The 23,245-nt window shown below is 39.9% G+C and overlaps 1 protein-coding gene across 1 annotated transcript in view; it reads right to left on the bottom strand.

Annotated features, from left to right (window-relative positions):
* Positions 1–20,092, bottom strand: part of dnai1.2 (dynein, axonemal, intermediate chain 1, paralog 2) — a 29,012-nt gene extending 8,920 nt beyond the window's left edge. Inside the window, exons 1-17 of the mRNA XM_074628928.1 lie at positions 19,866–20,092; positions 19,639–19,746; positions 18,126–18,206; positions 16,862–16,988; positions 16,547–16,602; positions 16,248–16,403; positions 16,003–16,062; positions 15,751–15,879; positions 14,697–14,781; positions 14,479–14,596; positions 14,233–14,276; positions 13,757–14,004; positions 12,935–13,024; positions 12,645–12,732; positions 12,360–12,439; positions 7,473–7,621; positions 3,493–3,592 (exon numbers count right to left, since the gene is read on the bottom strand). Of these exons, the coding sequence (XP_074485029.1) occupies positions 3,493–3,592; positions 7,473–7,621; positions 12,360–12,439; positions 12,645–12,732; positions 12,935–13,024; positions 13,757–14,004; positions 14,233–14,276; positions 14,479–14,596; positions 14,697–14,781; positions 15,751–15,879; positions 16,003–16,062; positions 16,248–16,403; positions 16,547–16,602; positions 16,862–16,988; positions 18,126–18,206; positions 19,639–19,746; positions 19,866–19,898 (1,752 nt within the window). The 5' untranslated portion in view covers positions 19,899–20,092. The remainder of the gene's footprint in view (positions 1–3,492; positions 3,593–7,472; positions 7,622–12,359; positions 12,440–12,644; positions 12,733–12,934; positions 13,025–13,756; positions 14,005–14,232; positions 14,277–14,478; positions 14,597–14,696; positions 14,782–15,750; positions 15,880–16,002; positions 16,063–16,247; positions 16,404–16,546; positions 16,603–16,861; positions 16,989–18,125; positions 18,207–19,638; positions 19,747–19,865) is intronic.
* Between the last annotated feature and the right edge of the window lie 3,153 nt (positions 20,093–23,245).

Raw genomic sequence — 23,245 nt, 5'->3', positions numbered from 1 at the left:
AAACTAAGGAATCCATTGGTGCCAACCATGTCATACTAGCTTGTCGTGAAGGTTGTCGCTAAATAACACTCCAAACTTGTGCTCAATTTTGACTGTCATGGCCATTTTCAAAGGGGTCCCTTGACCTCTGACCTCAAGATATGTGAATGAAATGGGTTCAGTGGGTACCCACGAGTCTCCCCTTTACAGACATGCCCACTTTATGATAATCACATGCAGTTTTGGGGAAAGTCATAGTCAAGTCAGCACACTGACACACTGACAGCTGTTGTTGCCTGTTGGGCTGCAGTTTGCCATGTTATGATTTGAGCATATTATTTATGCTAATGGTAATGCAGTACCTGTGAGGTTTTCTGGACAATATGTCATTGTTTTGTGTTGTTAATTGATTTCCAATAATAAATATATAAATATATTTGCATAAAGCAGCATATTTTCCCACTCCTATTTTTGATAAGAGTATTAAATACTTGATAAATCTCCCTTTAGGGTACATTTTGAACAGATACAAAATGGGTGATTAATTTGCGATTAATCACAATTAAAGCTGCAGTGGTTTGAAATGGATGAAATATGATCTTAAAAAGTTATTTTTAATAAAACGGTCACTATATCCTGACAGTAGTGCATGAGACAGGTAATCTGAAAAAAATCATGTGCCTCTGTGTCCCTAATGGCATCTGCAAGATTTCACAGACCGGAGGAAAACAACCAGTCAGAGCTAATCTGGAGTCTGCCGTCCAGCTGCTGTCTCTGAGCAGCTGTCAATCACTCGCGAACTCCGACCAAACGGTCAAACTAGGCAGCGCTGATCAAATATGAATCAATATTCTGTTACTGTAATGCCTATTTCTCCCCTCAAATGTTTTCAGAATCATCTTGTAGTGTACTGTTTAGCTGTAAAATGAGAATGTTTGTGACCTGGCAGCCATGTTGAGATCTGTTGAAAAAATACCAAGCACCGCACATTAGCCAGAGCACAGCCAATAGGAACGCTCTCTCTCTGAAATGACCTGTGATTGGTCAAAGTCTCCCGTCACGGGCTAGATTTTTTAAAGCCTAAAAACAGAGCCATGAGGAGGTGCAGAAGTCTAGTTTTCTCTCAGAACACTTGAATTACAATATGCTGAAAGGTTATTATGGAATTTTTGCCCAATGATGCCAAAAAATGTCTGCCTACTGAAGCTTTAACTATGGACATACATAAATATGGAATATTTTAATAGATTGACAGCCGTAATTTTAATATATTAAATCAAATTATTTAGGCAGTTTTTATTGCTTTAGGCTGATGTTGAAGTATCAGATCTAAGAATCTAACATGAGCTGATGCAGGTATACTAACTGCAATATGACACGGTCCATGTGCAGAAGGTTAAGAGGAGCTGCACAGAGAGCAAATATGGATTTGGAGACTAATCACTGGAGGATAAGCCTGGACCTCTCATTATTTCATCCTGACACTTTATTTCCTCAACAGTCAGCTCAGATGGAGAGGCAAGCCAAGGACAGAGAGAACGAAGAGATATTTGTTTGCACTGCACAACTCAGTGTCATTCTTACGCCTCAGCTTGCCAGGCAAGTCATTATCCTTATGAACACATGTACACGAGCACGTACGCACACACACACACACACAAACACGTACGCCATTGTGTCTCTGACATTTTGCAGTGTGGCAGCAGCAGGCCAGGTTTTCATCAACAGAAAATACATGTCAAGGGGCTCACAGCGCATGCTGAGTCACTCAAGCTCTACAAGACACTTGTCACAGAAAACGACAAAATGTACTGCAAAGAATCTGCTGTCCTGGGGAAGATTATGCCGGCTAACATCGTGCACTGCGAACGCACCAGTCAATGTGGGAATTCTGACAATATTCTGACATTCTTCAAAATGTGACAGCGACCAAATGGCGAGTTTAGCCTTGCCTTGGACTGAATGTGCAACAGTTATTTAGTGGATCCAGGGAATTCTGCACAAACCCCCAATACCTATATATAATCACAAGCTCACGTCAACAAAGTCTAAGCTATTTTCACCCAAGCGCATCTTTAAAATCAGACCGAAATGATCAGTTTTGAGTAAAGCACACCAGGCACACTGACCTTGATCGAATCCAATTTAATATCCCTGTCCTTCTTGCTGCTTAGAAAGGAGGGGATATTGTGCTTGTAAAATGTATGCCTACTGATGAGCTTTTAATGAGTTTTTTTAATAGCTGCTGAAAACTGCTTTTGATCCAGTTTCAGAGAACAAATTGCAGGACTGAGATTTAGTATGCTTTCTAGCAAAGTCATTTAATTAGATTTTTCTTTCTGCAGATGATGTTTACAATTAAACAAACTGCAGGTTTTATTCTGGGTTTAAAAACCAGCTGTACACATTGCTAGTTATTTATGTGCAACTTCGATACTATAAAAGGGACATTAGATTTATTATTGTGAATTTGTTTCCTCTCTCCTATATCTCATCAAGACTGATGTTTGGTTGTGAAATAATTTGCATAATTGTGGGTGTACCTCTGTATGTGTTGTGCCTATGGTGACTGAATTCTGGCATTTGAGAGGATGGGACACACATGCACACGCTATCACATAAGGTGCGTCTCAAATTGCTCAGTTTTCATTTCCTCTTTGTCACCCTCACCCGACTTCACTTGGCACACTGGACAGGAAATGTGTCAGACACAACACTGTGGACTTTTATAGCATGGTTCAGACTGGTGCGAAGACAAACAGATGGGGACAGCTTGCAGCCATGCTAAGAAAATATGTGAAGATAAGCAACGCGGCATCCACTGAAATTACTTTTGGCCGGAATCAATAACCGCTGGCAGGGCAGGAAGCCGCCTTTGTCACAAGAAACCGTGTTTGAACAAACTCAATTGCCTGAGGCCATTCTGCATTAATCTGAGGCTTAGCCTATGAATATAGTAAGGGTTTAGTCAGCTGAGACTATAAATATATTATTAGGGGAATTATGAAGTGGGTGGCAGGTGGTAGCTGGGGCAGCTGTTTGTGGTTTGACATGTTGTGTCAGGTAAGTGTCAAGCTCATGTTATCTACACAGCAGATGTGTGGTGGTGATTATCAGACAAAGCATCCTATAGGCCCTCATATATATATAGGTCTGAGACTACAGTATATCACCTGGGGCCATGAAAATATCTCATATGTTATTATATTTTTGATTTAATATATTGTTACAGATTTTTTAGTAATGTGTCCCTTCTTCTAATCCTAGCTAAAGGAAAGAAACATGTTTAACAGTAATTCTGCATTGCATGTAAACAGTGCAAAATCTGCTTTCTTCAAATATAAATGTAAAACACTTGAATGCACAATCAATAATGGGAAATTCTTAATAAACTAAGCATAAATCATGCACTGTAGCTTGTACCAGAGCATTCTGAAGGCCAAAGCAGGCAAAAAAAAAAAAATGTAAGTCAAGCTGTGGGCTGCAAAATGTAAGTTTAGACGTAACACTTACTGTTCCGTCTGTTGTGACAGCAGCGAATACAGTGGAGGAGAATGGAGACCAGGCAACATCGCCAACAGCTGCATTCAGATCAAAGGTGAACATTGGAGTGCTGAAAAACACACAGACATCCACCGTCAGACAGGAAATCTGTAACTTTTCATTATATTGCATGAAATGATCTGTGCCTCTGAAATCCAATGTCACCCAGGATGAACAAGAACAGCTACTCATCATCTTAAGTTGCTGTTTTCAATAAAGTCAGAGAAAGATCATCAGACGTTTTGCTCTATCTGATTCTGCATTAGAGATATAAAAAGTACACTTAATTTCTATGGTCAAGGCAATGATACTGTACATCTGTGATTTCTGAAGCTCTGAAGTTTCCAGTGGTTTGACAACTCTCTTTAGACAGTCATCCATGGTAACCAGTTATAATCTGTCTGAACCATAAACTGTATATAAAGATGGACAACATGACAGCTCCCCAAAAGTGAAGCCAAAACATCTCGATCGCCCCCTGGTGGCTGGCTGCAGTATAGGTCATAAATATCACCCACCTCCATGTTGGTGGATGGGACATGGAAGTAAAAAGTCAAAGCACACATCAAATACATTTTTCCCAAAGATGGCTTCTGTCATTTTAGGCATTTCTTATCATGTTGATGTATGTTCAAGAGTTAATTTTTCTGATAAGTTTGGTTTTAATTAGTTATTTGATGCTATAAAAAGGGGGTGAGACGTCATGATTGACTGCTGTGATTGACAGCTGCTCTGAGTGAAGTAGTCGTGGAGCCGGGAATAGTACGAGAGAAGAGATGTAACTTTAATTTTCCATAACCGTCATTACTGCGCAGACTCTGGCTCCAAATGACGTAAAAATCTCAAGAAGGCAGATCCCTTATGCGGGTTATTTTGGCCTCACTTTTGTACAGTGGGGGCAAGTGGAGACGCGTCGTCCATCTATATATACAGTCTATGGTCTGGAGACTGATGCCTCATCACAGCCTGGCAGAGAAAATGAGTGTCCCGGAGACACCACTGGATGAGACTTTGCAATATTTCTAAGAAAACAAGCACATACAAGTCTTCTTCAAATATCACAGAGGGAGAGTGTGTGTGAGCGAGACAGACAGAGTAAGCAAAACTTTCCAGTTCAGTAGGTAACACAGAAGGACAGACTTACATGCGTACGTGAAAGCAATTTCACACAAGCAGTCTGTTAGGTAATTGGTGTTTGATTTAGTAAGGCAGAAACTAATTACACATCCAACACCTGAGATGGCCTTCTAGGCACATTCTGCCAGGGAAGCAGAGCTCAAAGGGCCCTATTCAGTGGTAGAATATGTCTACCATCAGCAAGCTCAGGAAAATAAATCAAAATGTTGAAATGTGCTCTCGAGAATGCATTCAAAATAGTGCTTCAGCAGCTCTGTGAATGTCAAATACGGCCACACACACACAGCCCAAACTCTAGGGCCCCTTTTTGTTTGAAATGACATTCATTTATATGTTATTTATTGTTTTGGGACTATTTCATTATAGTTCAAATATATACTTTTTTGAGGTGCACTCAGAGTCCAAACGCTCCGTTCTGGGCTGCTGTAGTTACCAGTGGGCTACTGCCGGGTCTGAAAAGTGAAGCCATTTCGGACGTGCCTTAAACTTGCATTCTTTCTAACAGCCAGCAGGGGGCGACTCCTCTGGTTGCAAAAGGAAGTCTGATTGTATAGAAGTCTATGAGAAAATGACCCTACTACTCACTTGATTTATTACCTCAGTAAACATTGTAAACATGAGTTTATGGTCCCAAATGTGAGTTTAAAGTCTTGTTCAATACAGCATGATGTTCATTTAGTAAGTTATGGTCCCATTTAGAGTCAAATAGACCATAAAGCAGGGTATGCTTTAGGGCGTGGCGACCTTGTGATTGACAGATCGCTACCACGGCATCGTCCGGTCTGGGAGTTGTCCATGTTATTATCTTACAACTTTAACCCTTTCACAGTGGGTTTTCTGTTAATGAAAGTTAATTATAATCTTTTTGGTCGTCTGAAAATGTCTTATTCAGCATTCGGTTGTGCTTAGCTCCAGATGACGGCGGCCAAAAATCAAGATGGCGACGGCCAAAATGTCTATATACAGTCTATGGTAGAAACATGGGGGACTCTGTGAAGAGGACCCACTCCTTATGTAGATATAAACAGCTAATTCTAAATGAACTAAAACACAACAATTCCTAGTTTCAGGTGATTATACACTAATGAAAACATGTTATGAATATTATATTCCATTTCTGCTAATCCCCTGAAATGATGCACACTGACCCTTTAAATGCAGTATACTTACAAATATTCACACATTTGGAAAAGAGTGGAATATTTTCTGTGCAAAAAAGACCCTCACAGATTGTATGAACCTTAGTAAACAAACCAGAATGCACAATCAACTACACTTAACACTTTCTATTATTTGCCACTCCTTTATTGATTTTGTGGAAGATGCGCCCCAGATGACCAACAGACTGTGCTTCCGTGCTGCTCTGCCTGTTTGATAAATAGCATGCACTCTGGTAGGTGTAGAATACGTCTGAAATTAGGTGCAAAAGGCTAATAAATCTGGCTCAGAGTCTCTCAAGAGCAGAATGCACATACTGTAAACCCAAGCAATTAGGAGTCTGAGCGATTAGGAGTCATAAATTATGTCCAAGTTTATCTCTTGGCTCAGGAGAATATATCAAGCTAAACTTTTATGTGGGCTGCTTGTCTCCTCTCTCACTGCTTCAGCTCATTAAGGACTGCCATGTGACAGTTTTACAGGATATATTTTAGCCTCAGACGTCAAACAAAAGTAGAAATTTTCAGCGTAAAGCCTTCACACCCTTCTGAACAGTGTGGCAAAGTTTGTGAAAATTTGTTTGATCCAGTCAGCCCCTCTCCTGGAAACAATACGTCTATGGGGTGTTATGGATCATTCTTGAAAACCCTGTCTCTCATAATGGGAGGATGATTACTATCATTATTCAGTCAAGCTGCCTGTGCTGACAAGAAGTGGGAGGCACTGTGGGTTAGTCAGATAAGCAAGGAAAATTATGCCACGAGTACAAGAAGGTAATAAAGACTAATATACTGTAATATTATGGAGGAATTATAGGAACGGTGATTATCTTGTCAGTGAGTGTACATCGACATTTGAAAGCATAGCATTAGTAATGTTGCTAACCATGAAAATATAAATACACTTTAAAATTGCTGTTGCTATTCTATAACTAACCACGGCATTTAATTTCTCTTCCATCTTCTTCCAGCCAGGTACTTTTACTTGAATAATGCTGAAACTAAAATATAAATTATACTTTAATAAACAGTTAATTAAACTGAAATAACAATAAAAGCCGTAGTTACTGGGAAATCCTGAAATTGAAAATAGCCAATTGACAATTTTTCCTTTGTTTTTCTCTTAGATTTCTTTTCCCTTTTCTCTCAATTTGACACGGCCAATTCTCATGCTCTGTAGTTCTTGTCACTGCTTAAATCTGTCGGCTTACAGCAGGCCATGTGTCAAGTCCAACACATATGGAGTCATAAGCTCCTTCTTTTCACCCGACATTGAAGAGTTTCACAGAGAGACTGTGAAACTGAGTATTTGTCACCCTCCTCTATAGGAGTCACTGGTGCAGCACCCTAGTTGCTGCGATGGTGGGCGAGTGTTATTACACAAAAATGATTTTTTTCCCGACATGTACCAGCACTTCCTTGGTATGGACATGGTGCTTGTACTTCTTGAGATACTATATGAAATGATAATAATGTAGAACTGGAAAACTACACAGGAATGGAAATTACATTTGATGATAAAGGAACACTGTAAAAGCTTCTACTAAAAACTAGATAACATAAAGACAAAACAGAATACTTCTTTAAGCTGTGATACAATATACAGTGTGTAGAGTGATGTCATATCTACAGTAGCTGTTTTATCAGTCGTCTTACTTGATGGTATGGTCCCAGATCTTGACGGTCCAGTCTGAACTGCAAGAGATGAAAACCTTCGGGTGGAAGTGGTTCCACCTCACAGCATCCACTGCCATGCTGTGGGCATTGTAGGTCTCCAGGAACTGGCTCGAGTAAGTCTTGGAGCACTGGGGAACAAAGGCAAAGTCTTGATTTGTCAAGAATCCTCTTAATATTTTTACTATTTAACACAGTGTTCAGTGACAGAACCATTTCATTATCAGCTGGTGTCACCTGCTACTGTAACCACTGCACTGGAGGATTGTTGAAATTTCTAAAAACGGTCAAGAACAACTTATTGTATTGGACTTGGAACTATGTGCCTTTACCATGCTATAAATTAAAGGGTAATAAAAGGATTCAAGGATCATTTATTGTCATTCTGCAACACAGGGTTGCAAACCAAAATTCAGTTGTAGTCCATTTATGCTACACAAGAAAAACATGACAAAACGAAAACAAAAACAGTAGTGCATTCCTGTAATTCCTTTTTTGAATTTGCATAATTTTCCACGTATACAGCAATTATTTTCATATTTCTGAGCTTTGTTACTTTTTGAGTTGCTCCAATTTGCTTTGTAAAATACTACGTGACAGCTCGCCAGTCCAGTATTAAATTATTGGTAACACCGTTCCTGCTCAGCTTAAATCAAATCTTGACTTTGATCCAAACTGTTATTGTTGTTGGGGTTTATATAGTATAGTTAGTAAACATGTTTTGCAGAAATCAGAGAAAAACAAGGCCTAATTATAGACATCACTCTGACTTTACAAAGGTCCCTACAGTGCTACAAAAGACAACTATTTTCACAAGCTGAGTAGTAGTCTTCATGACGAATAAACAGATTGAATATAAAAAAAGATAAGGACATGAGTTGGGTTGAATTTGTAAACTAATTTTGTTTTTATGGAAGTCTGAGGAGAACTTGAATAAAATATATTTTGAGAACGCTTTATGTATCTAGGCACATGTAATTTTTCACTGACAGCTGATATAAAGGTCATGCTGTGACATTATTGATTGGAGAGAGGCTAGAATCTAACATATTTGACAGGTTTAACCCAAAGAGAGTAATGTAATCCTTTGCGGTTCAATGTTGAATTGCTCTATAAATTTCCACAATTTGTTTGCAATTGACAGAATGGGCACCGAAACAGCAGCAGAGTTAGATTGCAGGGACACATTAACTGGACAACCCAGGATAAAACTGCTAGACAGCTTGTGGGGACAGCTGTTGCACTTCCGAGCACTGACAGTTTGATTGTTGTCCTGCAGCTCGCTGAGCGATTCTTTAATTGTCCTCTCCTGGGGTGTCTGCGCTGCTGAACCTTGAGGTGACAGACAGAACATATTTCACCACACATACTGGGTGTGTGTCTGCCCATATGTCTGCAAGGAGGGTTAGGTAAATTAAGTGATTTCACAGGAGTGCAGCCAAGGTGTGTGTCCCTATACAGACAGCATCTATCTAAGCCACAACCATCAGACAAATCAGTCTGCTGCTTCACTTGTGACCTCATAGTGTTGCAAAGCACAAAACCACCGATATGCAATCAAAAATGCTTCAAATTAACAATTCACAATTAAGTCCAGTGAGTAAGATAATCAGGGATTTCAGACTGTCTTAGTCAGGAATTCAAGGATAATTCTTGTCTGATATGAGAAGAAACTGCGAAAGTGGTTTTCGGACAACACAACAAGACATGATGTGAATAGACACTAATGAGTGTCTTGTTACCAGCCGCGTCAGCGTGTAGGCTGGTATTGTTTTCACCTTGTTAGTCTGTGCGTGTGTCATCATGGCAAAATGTGGTCCCGGAGACACCTACTGTAGCGGGAACTACCACAGAAGCAGTTTTGAGTACTTTGCCAGGTGGCTATACTGTATGTCTGTCTGTGGACAGATTTTGAATGCGTGTGTGCTCTTGGGTGCGTTACATTTCTAGCAGCCACCTTAAAGGTGCTAAATATGGGATTGGGAGCATTTTGATTGCCTCTCAACAGTTCTCAACATGGTGACAAGTAGCTGGTAACTCTCAGCTAACGGTGCTAACAATGCTAACAGTGCAAACAACGGCGAAAATGCTGAAAGAGATCACCTAGTGTTTACCAGAGGTGGGACCGGAGGGTGGATGCTATGCTTCCGTGACATCGGTCAGGATGACGTTATCAGCTGTAACTGCTATATGTGAGCAGTTCAGAGCGGCGGCCATGAGCTAGCCAGTGGGGCACGCTCACATGCACGAACATGCACTAAAAGCATGCGCGGGATTACAACACAGAGGGAGAGTGACTTCATTCTCTGCTCAGGTAGACATAACACATCTATATATTTACAAAGCAAATAGTTGTTTGCTGCTATAGTAATGCTCTGGATATCAAATTTAGCACCTTTAACACATCATCATCATATGGAGACGTCTAGCTCAACCGGTAGAGTGTGCGCCCCATGTAGACTGAGTCCTCTCTCTCCTGTCATTCTCCAGCTGCTCTAATAAAGGCTTTATAAAACCTCAAAACATAATCTTAAAAAAACCCAAAAAACTCTCATCATATACAGTACCAAACATTGTATTCTCTTTATGATCATGTGAGATAGACTTCCTTCAAGCACTATGTTTAACTTTATAAACATCAGCCCATTTCAATGATGTGTGCATTAGTCAGTGAGCTGTTTTAACAATTTTGATTATTATTAAATCAATACAATGAGGGCACGGTAACTGCTAAAGAATGAGACTTTTATGAGTGTCTTTCTGCCGACGGTAACAAGAACATGAGGAAGGAAAGCATAGAGAAGGTGGGAGGCCAGCCAAAAACTACCAGCTGCCTGATGTGGACAGAGAGAGCCTCTGCTTAAGGAGACTCATTAAACACTTAATGTCAAGCCTGAGGAGCTCCCAACGAGCCACATGCACACACAAGTGCACATGCACATATGCACACACACACACACACACACACACACAATGGAAACTTTCTAGCTTGTGTGCACCCTCTGGAGTGCAAGCCCAGCACGACATCTGTTAGTGTACCACAAACAAAATGAGCTTCCGTTTTTCAGGGCAGATACTGCAGACAGTGTAAAAGCCCCAAGATGATACTGATCTCATTTACAGGTGGTATAGAAAGAAAATATATTTTAGGGATACGGCTTTGCTGCACAACATCAGCATAATTTTTTGATGACTTTTCAAGAGTCGTACTAAGCAAATAACTTCACAAAACCTTTGTTTTGGTTCTATATGTACTGTATACACAGTGCCTTGTGGTCAAAACATTAAAAGCAGCTTAAAGGTACATTAGGTCAGGGCTAGAGAATAGTATCGCCTGTCAGTTTACCGATCTCACCCTTAAATTGGTCCTCAGGATACAAGGCTGCTGGATGGGAATTAGAGCTGGTAAGATGGGTGGTAGTAGTCATGGGTTGACGCCATGGGCCACCTTTTACAGCCTGTAAGGCCCAGGTGAACTTGATCAGCTGCCGACCCTCCCATGGCAGCCAATTGCATGCTGAGGTTGGCCAGGACAGCCGTAACAATGCCCAATAGGCCTTTTTCACGGAACACATTTTGACATGTCACAGTATGAAAAGCACAGGTGTATATAATGAAATGAAGGGTGGCTGAATTACATTTAGCTGCTTTGATTTCAGGTTCAAGGTATCGTGCATGCTGGCTCACTGTCACTCTCACTGGGACACATGAATACAACGGAGCCATCGTTAGTGTTGTTAGTAACACCTGTGCTTTTCCTACTATGACAAGTCAAAATGTCTGCTGTGAGAAAGGCCTATAGCAGGGCCTAATAATCATTTAACATGAATACTGGGTTTTCATAGGAATGCTCATCCAACTTGATATATGTTAAAAAATTCCAGACTTGTTTTGTCTAGCTGCTTCCGTCAGTGGTCATTCATTTGCACTCTGTGTGGCACACCCGTTGTGATGCATAATTGATCAGGAATTGCAGATTATTTGACACTGGCTCTGTTTTGAAGCGAATTTAATGGCACTGGACAGAAGACAAACTAAAACTTTAAATTATACTCAACATAACAGTTGCAAAAAACTACCAAATAGCTACATATTAACTCTGAAGATTCAATAAGAGGGGATGAGGAGGACAGCTAATTAAAGACACTTGTGTTCAATTGACTGAAAAATAAATTAATTTAATGTATTTTACCTGCTAAAACAGTGCACTATCAAGATTAAGACATGGTGTATGTGGTACATAGTTTGGAAGTGGGACAGATATGTCTCAGTATGGGATTATCTCAAGCATGTTTCAAATCTCTACTGAAATAATCTAAGATCCATGGGTACTTGTGTGTTTACAAATCAATCTAAAATGAATATAATAATACAAATTATTACACTAAATGAAAACCATTCAGTACGATTGGTCCTTTAAAGTGAATAATACAGTATCTTATTAATTCATGCTTTTTAAAAACTATTTTGCCATTTTATAAGGTCATGTTTTTATTTGTTAGACACATATTGTATTGTAATGTATTACTATAGGTGATTGTCCTGTAATGTATTATGTATCATAGATTTGTCTATATCATCGTTACTGTGGCCAATGTGAACTATGTATCCATTATCTGTAACCACTTATCCCATTCAGGGTCGTGGGGAGGCTGGAGACGATCCCAGCTGACATTGGGCAAAGGCAGGGTACACCCTGAAGAGGTCGCCAGACTATCACAAGGCCAATGTGAAGTATCTTGATGTTATTGTATAACAAGTTACGCTGTGATTCCCCCTGGACATTTGACTGTCTAAATGAGTCACGTCAACAACATGTCATTTTAGAAGTGACCTATGTCATCCAGCCAGAACTAGATAGATACATACCTTGTGTATTTTCCCCTCCTCGGTGCCAACCAGGAAGAGATAGTCGATCTGTTTATGAAAGTCAAACGATGTACCACAGGCTGTGGACAAGAGGCATCAAGCACTTAAATTAGACACATACTGTTAGACACCGGTCTGATGTAACGGACTGAGTCAAATCTGATCTGATATCATCTGATATTTAAAGTGTAGTGCTTTGCATGAGTAATAGCAGTTAAAAAATCATATTGTAATTGCGTACATTCTTATATACATGCACAAGATGCCGTGAAATGGAGACCTTACCGGCGCCGGGCTGCTGTGCACCTTCTGGTCCCTCAGAGACAGCACCATTTACTGACAGTCTGATAATGTCTGTAAAGACCAGCTCATTCTGTTGTAAAGTAAATTATAGATATAAACACACGCAAATGAAAACAAAAACACAGGCACACTTATCCAGAGTACACACAAAAAACATGTAATTAGCATCCTGAAAGATTAATTATATTTGCATTTTGGTGAAATAACATAAAAAGAGAGAAAATGACATATAAGTTACTGAGATAATGAATACATATAATGCCTCGGCTAACCTTGACGAGTGTCCAGGACACAACTCGGCCATCAGATGACACAGAATAGAAATTGTGGTTGTTGTCCATGTCGTCCTTCTGCCAGCGCACCTGAATAATAATAAAAAAAGGAATAAATCTACTGAAAACAGAAGATGGTTTTAGTGTGAGTGAAAAAGGTTCATGTTCATATGTTTTCGTTTAATTTATTTTCCAGTACATGAAATTCTCTGCTAGATTAGTGTCACAACTCAGGATCACTGCTTGCTAAACACCTTCTCATCCCAACTCGTCACTTACCGCCCCTTGGCGTCACGCCCCTTTAGGATTAGGCAACAAAACCACTATAGTTTAGGAAAGAACTACATGGTTGGGCTTAAAACTACTACGTTCGTACAGTGAAAATTACACTGAACGTGGGGAACGGGTTTGTAACGTGAAGCACGGGACATGAACAGCGGTCTAATGGATGAAACCCGCCGAGCGTGTCGCTTTGGCTCTTTAAACTACGCCACTACACTCCCATCACACTTTCTCAGAGCGTTTACTGTTGCCGCAGATGGATATACATTGTAGTTAATGGAACGCCCGGTGCGTTTCATACCGCCGCTAAAGGTTGCCGTGGGCAGCGGTACCAAACGCAGATGACCGTGACAAAGCCTCAATATTTAACGCCTTGGAAAAAAGAGCAGGTTGGCATGCTTAGTGTTAGAGAGTTTAGTCCACCTCCACTATGAACTAACTAGTTTGGGATAGGCCTCAAAATGGTAAAACTTTCAAGTAAATGCACATATGGAGACAAAGTTATAGTGCCTCTACCTCCACCTTGTCCCCTACTCTCACCTGCCAGACGGGGTCTGTGTGCTTGCCAGTCTTAGCTGTACTCTTATACACAGGCGCCAATCCCTCCTCCTTCAAGTTGTAGACAGCTACACAGCCGTCGTAGAATCCCGCCACCACCAGGTAGGAATGCTGCTCATGGATGTCGAGGCTCAGGACGCTAAAGTCGGTGGGGTAGATGTACTCTGGGAAGGCAGTATTTTTCAATGAGTAGTAGACGAGCATGCCGCGCCCCTGCTTACTGAAGTCGTCTGGCAGGCAGAGGGATAGAGGAGACGGGACGGGACGGGACGGGACGGGACGGGACGGGACGGGACGGGACGGGACGAGGGGGGTAAAGGGCAGGTCAAATACCAAGTATGGTTCATTAAAAAAGTAACAATTAAAAATCTGATTAAATTTGGTCAAATTAAAACAGTCTTAGGAATGCTAACATAACTGCTCACTCATGAATCCTCATTTTTATCCTGTGTACTTACATGATCCCATTCCCACAGCAAAAAGGTCCTGATATTTCTTATTCCTGTTGAGGACCGATGCATCAATCAGTTATAGATACACAGATATGCAAACATTGAAATACAAACACTGATAATTAAGGTATATAATCAATGATATCTTTAAAACATCAGAAAGTGTGGCAGTTGCAGCTACATATTCCCGCCAAGAATAATAACAAACATCATTCTGAGGGATCTGTTAGCAGAGTTGATGAGCAAACCTACCAGCAGAGGGCAGTGACGGACAGTCTTTTGGATTTGTCATATTGAAACTTCCACAAAGGGAGAAGGGTGCCCTCCTGGTCCCTGAACTCATCAGAAGCATCCTCAAAGTATTTGAAATCTGAAAGGGCAAGAAAGGAGGCCAGGGAGAAGAGAATCTGTAGCAACCAGAGTATTAAATGGGATTGTAGTTTATTATTGTGTCACTTCCTAGAACATACCTTGTGCTATGTCATCAAAAATATTCTGATTGACCATTCGTTCAAAGATCTTGGACGTCTTTCCCACTTTGGTGATGTCATCATTCTATAACAGAAACACGGCAACATTTTGGTAGGAAACACTGCAAGAACATCATATATGTGTCTATATTATCATTACTGTGGCCAACGTGAAATATCTTGATGTTATTGTATCACAAGTTATGCTGTGATTCCCTTCCCACCTGGACCTTTGACTGTCTAAATGAGTCATGTCAACAACGTGCTTGATGTCATTTTAGAAGTGATCTATATATTCTTCAGTGGGCAACCTCCGGGTCTGAAAAGTGAAGCCAATGCAGAAGTGCCTTAAACTTGCATTCTTTCTAATAGCCAGCAGGGGGCGACTCCTCTGGTTGCAAAAAGAAGTCTGATTGTATAGAAGTCTATGAGAAAATGAGCCTACTTCTCACTTGATTTATTACCTCAGTAAACATTGTAAACATGAGTTTATGGTCTCAATTGCTAGTTTCAAGTTTTCTTCAATACAGCATGATGTTCATTTAGTAAATTATGGTCCCATTTAGAGTCAAATAGACCATAAAGCAAGGTATGCTTTAGGGCGTGGCTACCTTGTGATTGACAGGTCGCTACCACAGCGTTGTCCGGTCTGGGAGTCTGCGTTTTTGTCTTAAAACTTCAACCCTTTCACAGGGTGTTTTCAGTTCATGACAGTTAATTATAACCTTTTTGGTTGCCTAAATGCCTTATTCAGGGTTTGGTTGTACTTAACTCCACCCTTTAGTGTCATTTCTGGTTACAAAAAAACAAGACGGTGACAGCCGAAAAGCCAAGATCGCGATGGACAAAATGCGCTTTAGCACAAGTCCTGGGTGATCATGTTGGCTTTGAAGAAACAACACTATGATTTGATAGCCATTACCAATGTACTGTAAGTCAGTGTATGTATAGTATAATATGGCAACAACATTAATATCAGATCTTATTGGGCTAAGATGCAAATATTAGACACATGTTAAGTTTAGGCAGGACAGTTGGTGAACACTGAATTTACCTGAGTCTCCATCAGCATCGTCTTCTTCTTGCTTTTGTCATTATCTTTCTTTGATGCTGCAGCTTTCGGCTTCTCTTTATTTCTTTTTTGCTTCTGCAGCTCCTCCACATATGCATCATAGATCTCCCACTGCAAAGAGAATGGAGTTATTACAGTCTGCCCATGTGAGCACTTATATTCACTGATGCTCAGCAGTGTGAAAACAAGTCTGGCCTAAAACATCTCTTTTAAACAAGTCAGGGACTCCAGTACCTGATTAGCGGTGGCGGAGAAGCTGCTACGTGGAGGAGGTGCAGTCTGGCAGCTTCTTTCCTACAGGAAAATAACACTGACTGCTGAAACTCTTGAGGCACAAGGCTATGAATATTTAACTACGCACACATCAATATTATGTTTTTCATAAACACCAATATTTAAATTTTACTTTTTTTAAATGTTAGAAATCTCAACTATTATATAAAAGATATGTGTTGAGATAAGACATAAAATACGCCTACCCTCAGTGGGTTATTGAGGGTCTGAGAAGCCCTCTCACTGAAGTTGAACTGGTTAGTAACTTTTGGCTCCTTCCTGTTGGTTTTGGAGGCAACACTGTCTGGTCTCTCGTCTTCTCCAGCTTCCTCCACGTCCCCTCCATCCACTACAGGTGTTGCCTGTGGAAAACCAACAGGGTAAAGTGTTGTAGGTCAAGTTATACTCTTGACTTATTGACCTTGTGAGGAAATGACGATCAAAACGGAATATACTGTCCAACACAAACCAGTGCTCTGATTTTAGTACAGCAAAACATTTTTACCGGGGATTCTGTTTTCTCCTCATCAGGTTCTGCTCCTGTGTCGACTGTTGCAGTCTCTGGGTACATTAGAAATATGAAATCATAATTTGACTTTGTAGAAAATGAACACATCACTCTTATTTCGTGTAAACTCTGAGCAAGTCTTCCTTTTCATGGCACATGTTGAAAGTGACACCTTGTGGCACCAGTTATGCACTACACCAGAGAGGAAAACATAATAAATGCTATAAAAACACACTATGCAACACTGTGTACATGTGTTATGGAAGTGATCTGTAAACACAGAATATTATTGCAGCATGTTTCAGTAACTACCCTCAGGGAGACCCTCCTTGGCCTTCAGTCTACGAGCCTCATCAGAGTCTTCATACAGGAGGCTGCCCTCCAACACAAAATGAACAGTCATCTGATCCACAACACTGGTCGGCTTGTAGGAACGTTCCTGCGAAACACAATAAGCAATGATGTGAGGAATAGCGAGCAGAGGAACCTGTTATTAGTTTTGTTTGATTGAGGTTAGGTGAGAAGACAATCTATGATAAAGGATAACTTCGGTATTTTTCAACCTGCACCCTATTTCCCAATGTTTTGTGTATAAATTACTAAGGGAGACAACAATTTCAGTCCAGTGTTGAGGTTGATGCTGTAACTGGCATCTGCAAAACGAGCTGCGAGGGAAAGTGAGCAGCGTCAATGTAGCGTTACATTCACTAAAAGCGTTTGTTTTTGCCGTTGACAGGCTCAGATTGTTATCATACATGTCTGACAACATTATGGAAAGGACCTTACAGAGAAATAAAACATTTCCCTTACCTTTTGCTTGATCCAGTCTGTTTGTTATTGTGTCCATGTCACGCTCAAGGAGAAGTCTCGTTGTAAAATCTGAATATCCGTATACGGGCAGCCAAAGAATTCAATGACCTCATCCACATTGTTGAAATCATCTAAATATTCACCCATGACATTGAAAATCTTTTCGATAACACTAAGCTACACTTTCTGTACACCAACACAACAAATTCTACCCGGCTGGCACTTGTGTTTCCACCATGGATGTATTCCAGTCTTCCACCGTTGTTGTCCTGCAACATGTCACCTCGCCAGATTTAAAAACAAGACTTCTCCTTGAGCGAGAATCTTTCCATAATGTCAGACTCCTATAATAACAATCAGAGCCTGTCATGGTAAAAACAAGCACTTTTAGTGGACGTAAATGACGGTGCCATCTTTCCCCAATAACACCACTATACAGCCTGTGAGCAGCTGCCGTCTACAGCGTTATCCCTCAATACTGGACCAATTTCAGCAATTGTTGTCCCTATTAGTCAGTTAGACACAAAACATGTGAAAATAGGGTACATTATGAAAAATACCAAAGTTACTCTTTAATTTTTTAAACAAAAAAGTACAGGAACATTGGTTGGTAATAGCCATCTTTGAAATGCGACTAGCTGAGAGAGAACCAACAATGTCTGCCTTTCTCATGAAATAATCTTCAATATGAAGTGGCTTCAGTATTGCAGTGATACATCTTACAGTGAGTGATGTAAAGTAATAAGCCTGGATATAACTTTGTTACCTTGAAGCTGTAGCGGACAATATTTTGGGGGGCGTGTGGGTTGTTTGCAGTCAGGATCCTTGTGATTTCCTCTTTCAGCTCCTATTGATATCATTATAGATGAAGCAGAGCACGCATAACAGCACAGGTTACACATGACTGATTAATTTGGCAAAGGTATTGATTGCAAAAAATAATGACTAAAAAAGATGATGATGAACTATTCTAGTTGGGAAATAAACTCGGTTTGGTGGATTATTTCTCTGTTGTTACAGTGCTAATTGGCATTGTATTTTACGTCGTTGGAAAGCCTGTTTATTTACCTTCACAATGATGTCCAACTTGTAAGGATCATGCTTTTGTGGGATGAGCAGCACAAGTGATTATGTGGGTGGCGCCCAAGAAAAATTCGCCAAAATGCTCTGCCAATGGTAAACAGTGTATTCTCCTGTTGGTATTGACTCTTGTTTTGAGTTGTTTGGTGGATTGGATGATTGAACTCTCTATCAGTAACAAGGAACAAACAAGACATATTGGCTATTTTACACTTTTTTTTAACATTTTGGCAAATTTTTCTTGGGCGCTACCCACATAATCAGCTGTGCTGCTCATCCCACAAATGCATTATCCTTACAAGTTGGACATCATTGTTAAGGTAAATAAACATACTTTCCAACCATGTAAAATACAATGCCAATTAGCATTGTAACAACAGAGAAATAATCCACCAAACACAAATTTCCAAACTTTTTTCCCCAAGTTTAGAAAGAAGTTAAAGGGACTGTTTGTAACTTTTTAAGCGTATAAATGTACCGGGTCGGGATCCCATGTGCGCTCGCGTGTGGCCGGAGTCACTGCTCCTCTGCCTTCTTGCCTTCACTCACACAGCGCGCGTTCTCGCTGTCTCGCTCCACCTCTAGACGTGAACGCGCGCTCACTACACACCGCAGAAGAGTTAGTTTAGCTCTGAGAATATCTAGTGAATGTACAGGGGACGTTTGTGCAGAATTAACTGCTGCAGCTCCTCCAGACCAACAGAGGTTTTCCGTGTCTTGTGAAGTGACGGGGCTCCGCAGCGAGAAACGTTATCGTCTCCGACCGGGTGCCGGTGTCTTCCCTGCGGGCGCAGTCGGGAGGCGATAACGTTTCTTTTCCCGCTTCAGCCCCGGCACTGACGTGCTTTTGCTGAAGCAGGAAAAGCCAACACTAGGATCAGCAGTGATTCATGGAGAGACCTCCGTCTGGTCAGCTAACATTACTGCCAAGCAGGTGAAATATACAGTGATAATGTGGTTTTAGCTGACGTGTGTCGCCTCACTGTTTTGAGTGATGCTCGTTCATGTCTATTTAGAGCGAGCAAGCGCGAACCCAACGCTGACTTTCGTTGGCTTAACGGCCACAGGTGTCGCTGTTAACAAGCATTTCTGAATCTTACAAATAGTCCCTTTAAGCAACAGCAACAAAGTCTGAGCCAATTCCCTCAACATAACCCAGGTGGCTGTCTTGCTAAACTTGAGCAATGAAGATCTCTTACAGCCTCAGGGACCTCCTGTTGATCTGGAGGCTTCATCAGTCCTTTCCCTTGAGACCACTCCTCCCATCCCTCAACAGGTACAGGTGCCTTCTGCGGAACAGTTGAGGGCTGTGGGAAAACAAATGAAAAACAGCTAAACGGTTAACTAGTTTCCCCTGTGTGAAAACAAATGACAACCAGCTAGCTAAATGGTTAGCTAGCTGAACAAAGTTGTCATTCAACGTTACCTTTCTCAGTGATGCTGCTATATTGTTAGGCATTGTGAAAAGAGTCCGGTTTAAATACCAACAATTTAGTTAACGTATTTAACGTTAGCCGTGTCAAAATACAGCACAACGACACAAAGTAAACCTTTAAATAGTTGTAAACCGTGAGCTAAAAGCTACAGAAGTCTCCAGCCAAAGAGTACAGAAGCAGCTGCCTGCCGCTGCTGCTGTATACAGGTTGCCATGACAACCAGCCGCCGCCGCCTCTTTCAATGGCGCTGGTCTCCTGTCAATCATTAAAGAGATCAAAGATCCTGATAAAGTCAAGATAACTCCCCATCACACGGAGCTCAAACGTATGGAAAGCTGTTTCAGCATTTATTCCATATCTTTGATAGCTTTCACTAGTACTACCACTAGTAAACATTTTGAGCCTCACTAGTTAACTAGTAAGTTCAAAAAGACAACGACTAGTGTTACTAGTGGACATTTTGGCCCTTACTAGTTAACTAGTGGCTCTTTTTGGCCCGCAGTAGTTAACTAGTAAGGTAAAAAAAAGACCTTCACTAGTGCAACTAGTGGACTTTTTGTCCCTCACTAGTTAACTAGTGGACATTTTGAGCTGCACTAGTTAACTAGTAAGGTAAAAAAGGCTTTCACTAGTTAACTTGTGGACATTTTGAGTGGCACTAGTTAACTAGTGAGCATTGTGAGCTGCACTAGTTAACTAGTAGGTCAAAAAGGCTTTCACTAGTTGACTTGTGGACATTTTGAGCTGCACTAGTTAACTAGTAAGGTCAAAAAGGCTTCCACTAGTTAACTAGTGGACATTTCGGCCTTCACTAGTTAACTAGTTAGCATTGTGAGCTGCACTAGTTAACTAAAGTCAAAAAGGCTTTCAGTAGTTAACTAGTGGACATTTCGGCCTTCACTAGTTAACTAGTGAGCATTGTGAGCTGCACTAGTTAACTAAAGTCAAAAAGGCTTTTACTAGTTAACTAGTGGACATTTTGAGCGGCACTAGTTAACTAGTAAGGTCAAAAAGGCTTTCACTAGTTAACTTGTGGACATTTTGAGCGGCACTAGTTAACTAGTAAGGTCAAAAAGACTTTCACTAGTTAACTAGTGGACATTTCGGCCTTCACTAGTTAACTAGTGAGCATTGTGAGCTGCACTAGTTAACTAAGGTCAAAAAGGCTCTCAGTAGTTAACTAGTGGACATTTTGGCCATCACTAGTTAACTAGTGCAGGAAATTGTAGGTCACTAGTTAACTAGTGAGTTGAATATGTCCTTTACCAGTTGACATGTCAAAGCTTTTGCAAAATTACATGTTTCATTTGTGATTATATGTAAATGGTCTTAGTTTTACAGTGTATGACTATTCTAACAATAAATATTGGTTAAAAGTAAAATATTTCTTGTAAAATTACAGTAATAAAGGCTAATTATATAAAGATAATTACTGTTGTTTTTTTTACAGTTTATTTATGTTAATTAACGGACAGTATTTTTCCGTTTTTTAACAGACATTTTCTTATGCCCCTACTGCCGGAAAATTTCCGTTATTTTACACTTTTTTTTGTTACAGTGTAGTTAACTAGTGGAAATTTGAGCTGCACTATTTAACTAGTAAGGTCAAAAAGGCTTTCAGTAGTTAACTAGTGGACATTTTGGCCTTCACTAGTTAACTAGTGAGCATTTTGGCCCTCACTAGTTAACTAGTGCAGGAAATTGTAGGTCACTAGTTAACTAGTGAGGTGAATATGTCCTTTACTAGTTAACATGTCAAAGCTTTTGCAGCTTACTAGTTAACTAGTAAGACTGTCAGCGTTACTAGTTCGGTCCAGAGGTCTACTAGTGCGTCAAAAAGCTGACTAGTTGGGCTTTGGTCCTACAAGTGTGGTGCACAGTCTCACTAGTAAGGCTTCTGTTGGAACTAGTTGGATAAAAGTGCCACTAGTTGCTGAAAAACATTGACTAGTAGGAGTTTTTGTTCAACTAGTAAGACAAAATGGCCAACTAGTGCAATCAAATGTCCAACTAGTGCTGACAAAGACCGAACTAGTGGAGGACAGGATATGGAATAAATGCTCAAATGGCTTTCCATACAAACGTCGGGTTCTAAATATCCAAGTTGTGAATTACTGTTTATTGCACCAACATTTTAACTGTATCAGCCCATGACAATATTTTATAAGTTTTGAAAGCAACAAATCTAACTTTTTAACATTTGAAACCATGTTTTAAAGTGCTAATTGTCTAAAAAATAATAATATGTTGTATCCAGAGAATGAGATTAGCACCTGCATGCCTCCTGCCAAATAACAGGGTAAATGTTGGCTGTGGCAGGTGAAAATGTCAGGTCACCTGCCACCATGGCGGACAGGTTTTCTTTATATTAAGAAATATTATTTTTTATAAGCAATTCTAAAGCCTAAATTAAATATATTATAACACTTCATTTTACAGGTCCACAAATTCCATGGTAATTAGGTGATAATTAGCAAGTAACCTATTTGAAATTTCTTTGGAATTACTGCCAAATTACCCCAATATTTACCTCAAAATTGATTGAAAACGACTTTGTTATAAACATTATTTAATGATTATATTCCACTATTTCTCAATATCTGGTAATTTATTTAATACATTTACAGGAAAAGAATACAAAGTTAATTGATTGACTTTATTTCCATGTCTGCTGATAAATAGATAATAATTAGCAAATAAGTTATTTGAAATGTCTTAATAAACTCCCTGAATCATGACATTAACTACCAGGTTATATTTGTGTAGACAATAAGTCACACAATGGTGAGATTTGTGCCTGATCAGAAGTGTCTTCTATTAGTTTTGGTTTTCCAAAATCTGGTATATTTTTTTGTACTTTCTACTTTGCACTACTAACTTTTTACTGCCTTTTTACTAACATGTTTTGCACTATGGAACTGGGATGCCGGAAACCTGAATTTCCCTCGGGATCAATAAAGTTACTATCTATCTATCTATCTATCTATCTATCTATCTATCTATCTATCTATCTATCTATCTATCTATCTATCTATCTATCTATTGATCTACATGTGTCAATTAGATATTTTAATTCATTAGCATGTAAACCCTTAATACATTTTAACAAAAGACATGTTTTAACAGTTACTTAATGCTTATTATTGTGTTACTTAATGCTTACTAGTGTATTAACTAAAGCTAATAATGTCCTTTCAAACAGTAAATAATATATGAATTAATACCTTGGTTACCATGACCGTGGTTACCATGACCATTAGTAAATGCTTATTAGACACGTTAGTTACTGTTAATTAACTGTTAAAATTAAGGCTTATTAATGATTAATTAATGTACCGTTATTGTAAATAAACATTTATAAAAACTGTTT

Source organism: Sebastes fasciatus, chromosome 1 (assembly GCF_043250625.1).
Source record: "Sebastes fasciatus isolate fSebFas1 chromosome 1, fSebFas1.pri, whole genome shotgun sequence".
NCBI lineage: Eukaryota > Metazoa > Chordata > Actinopteri > Perciformes > Sebastidae > Sebastes > Sebastes fasciatus.
This window is presented reverse-complemented; position numbering and strand designations above follow the sequence as displayed.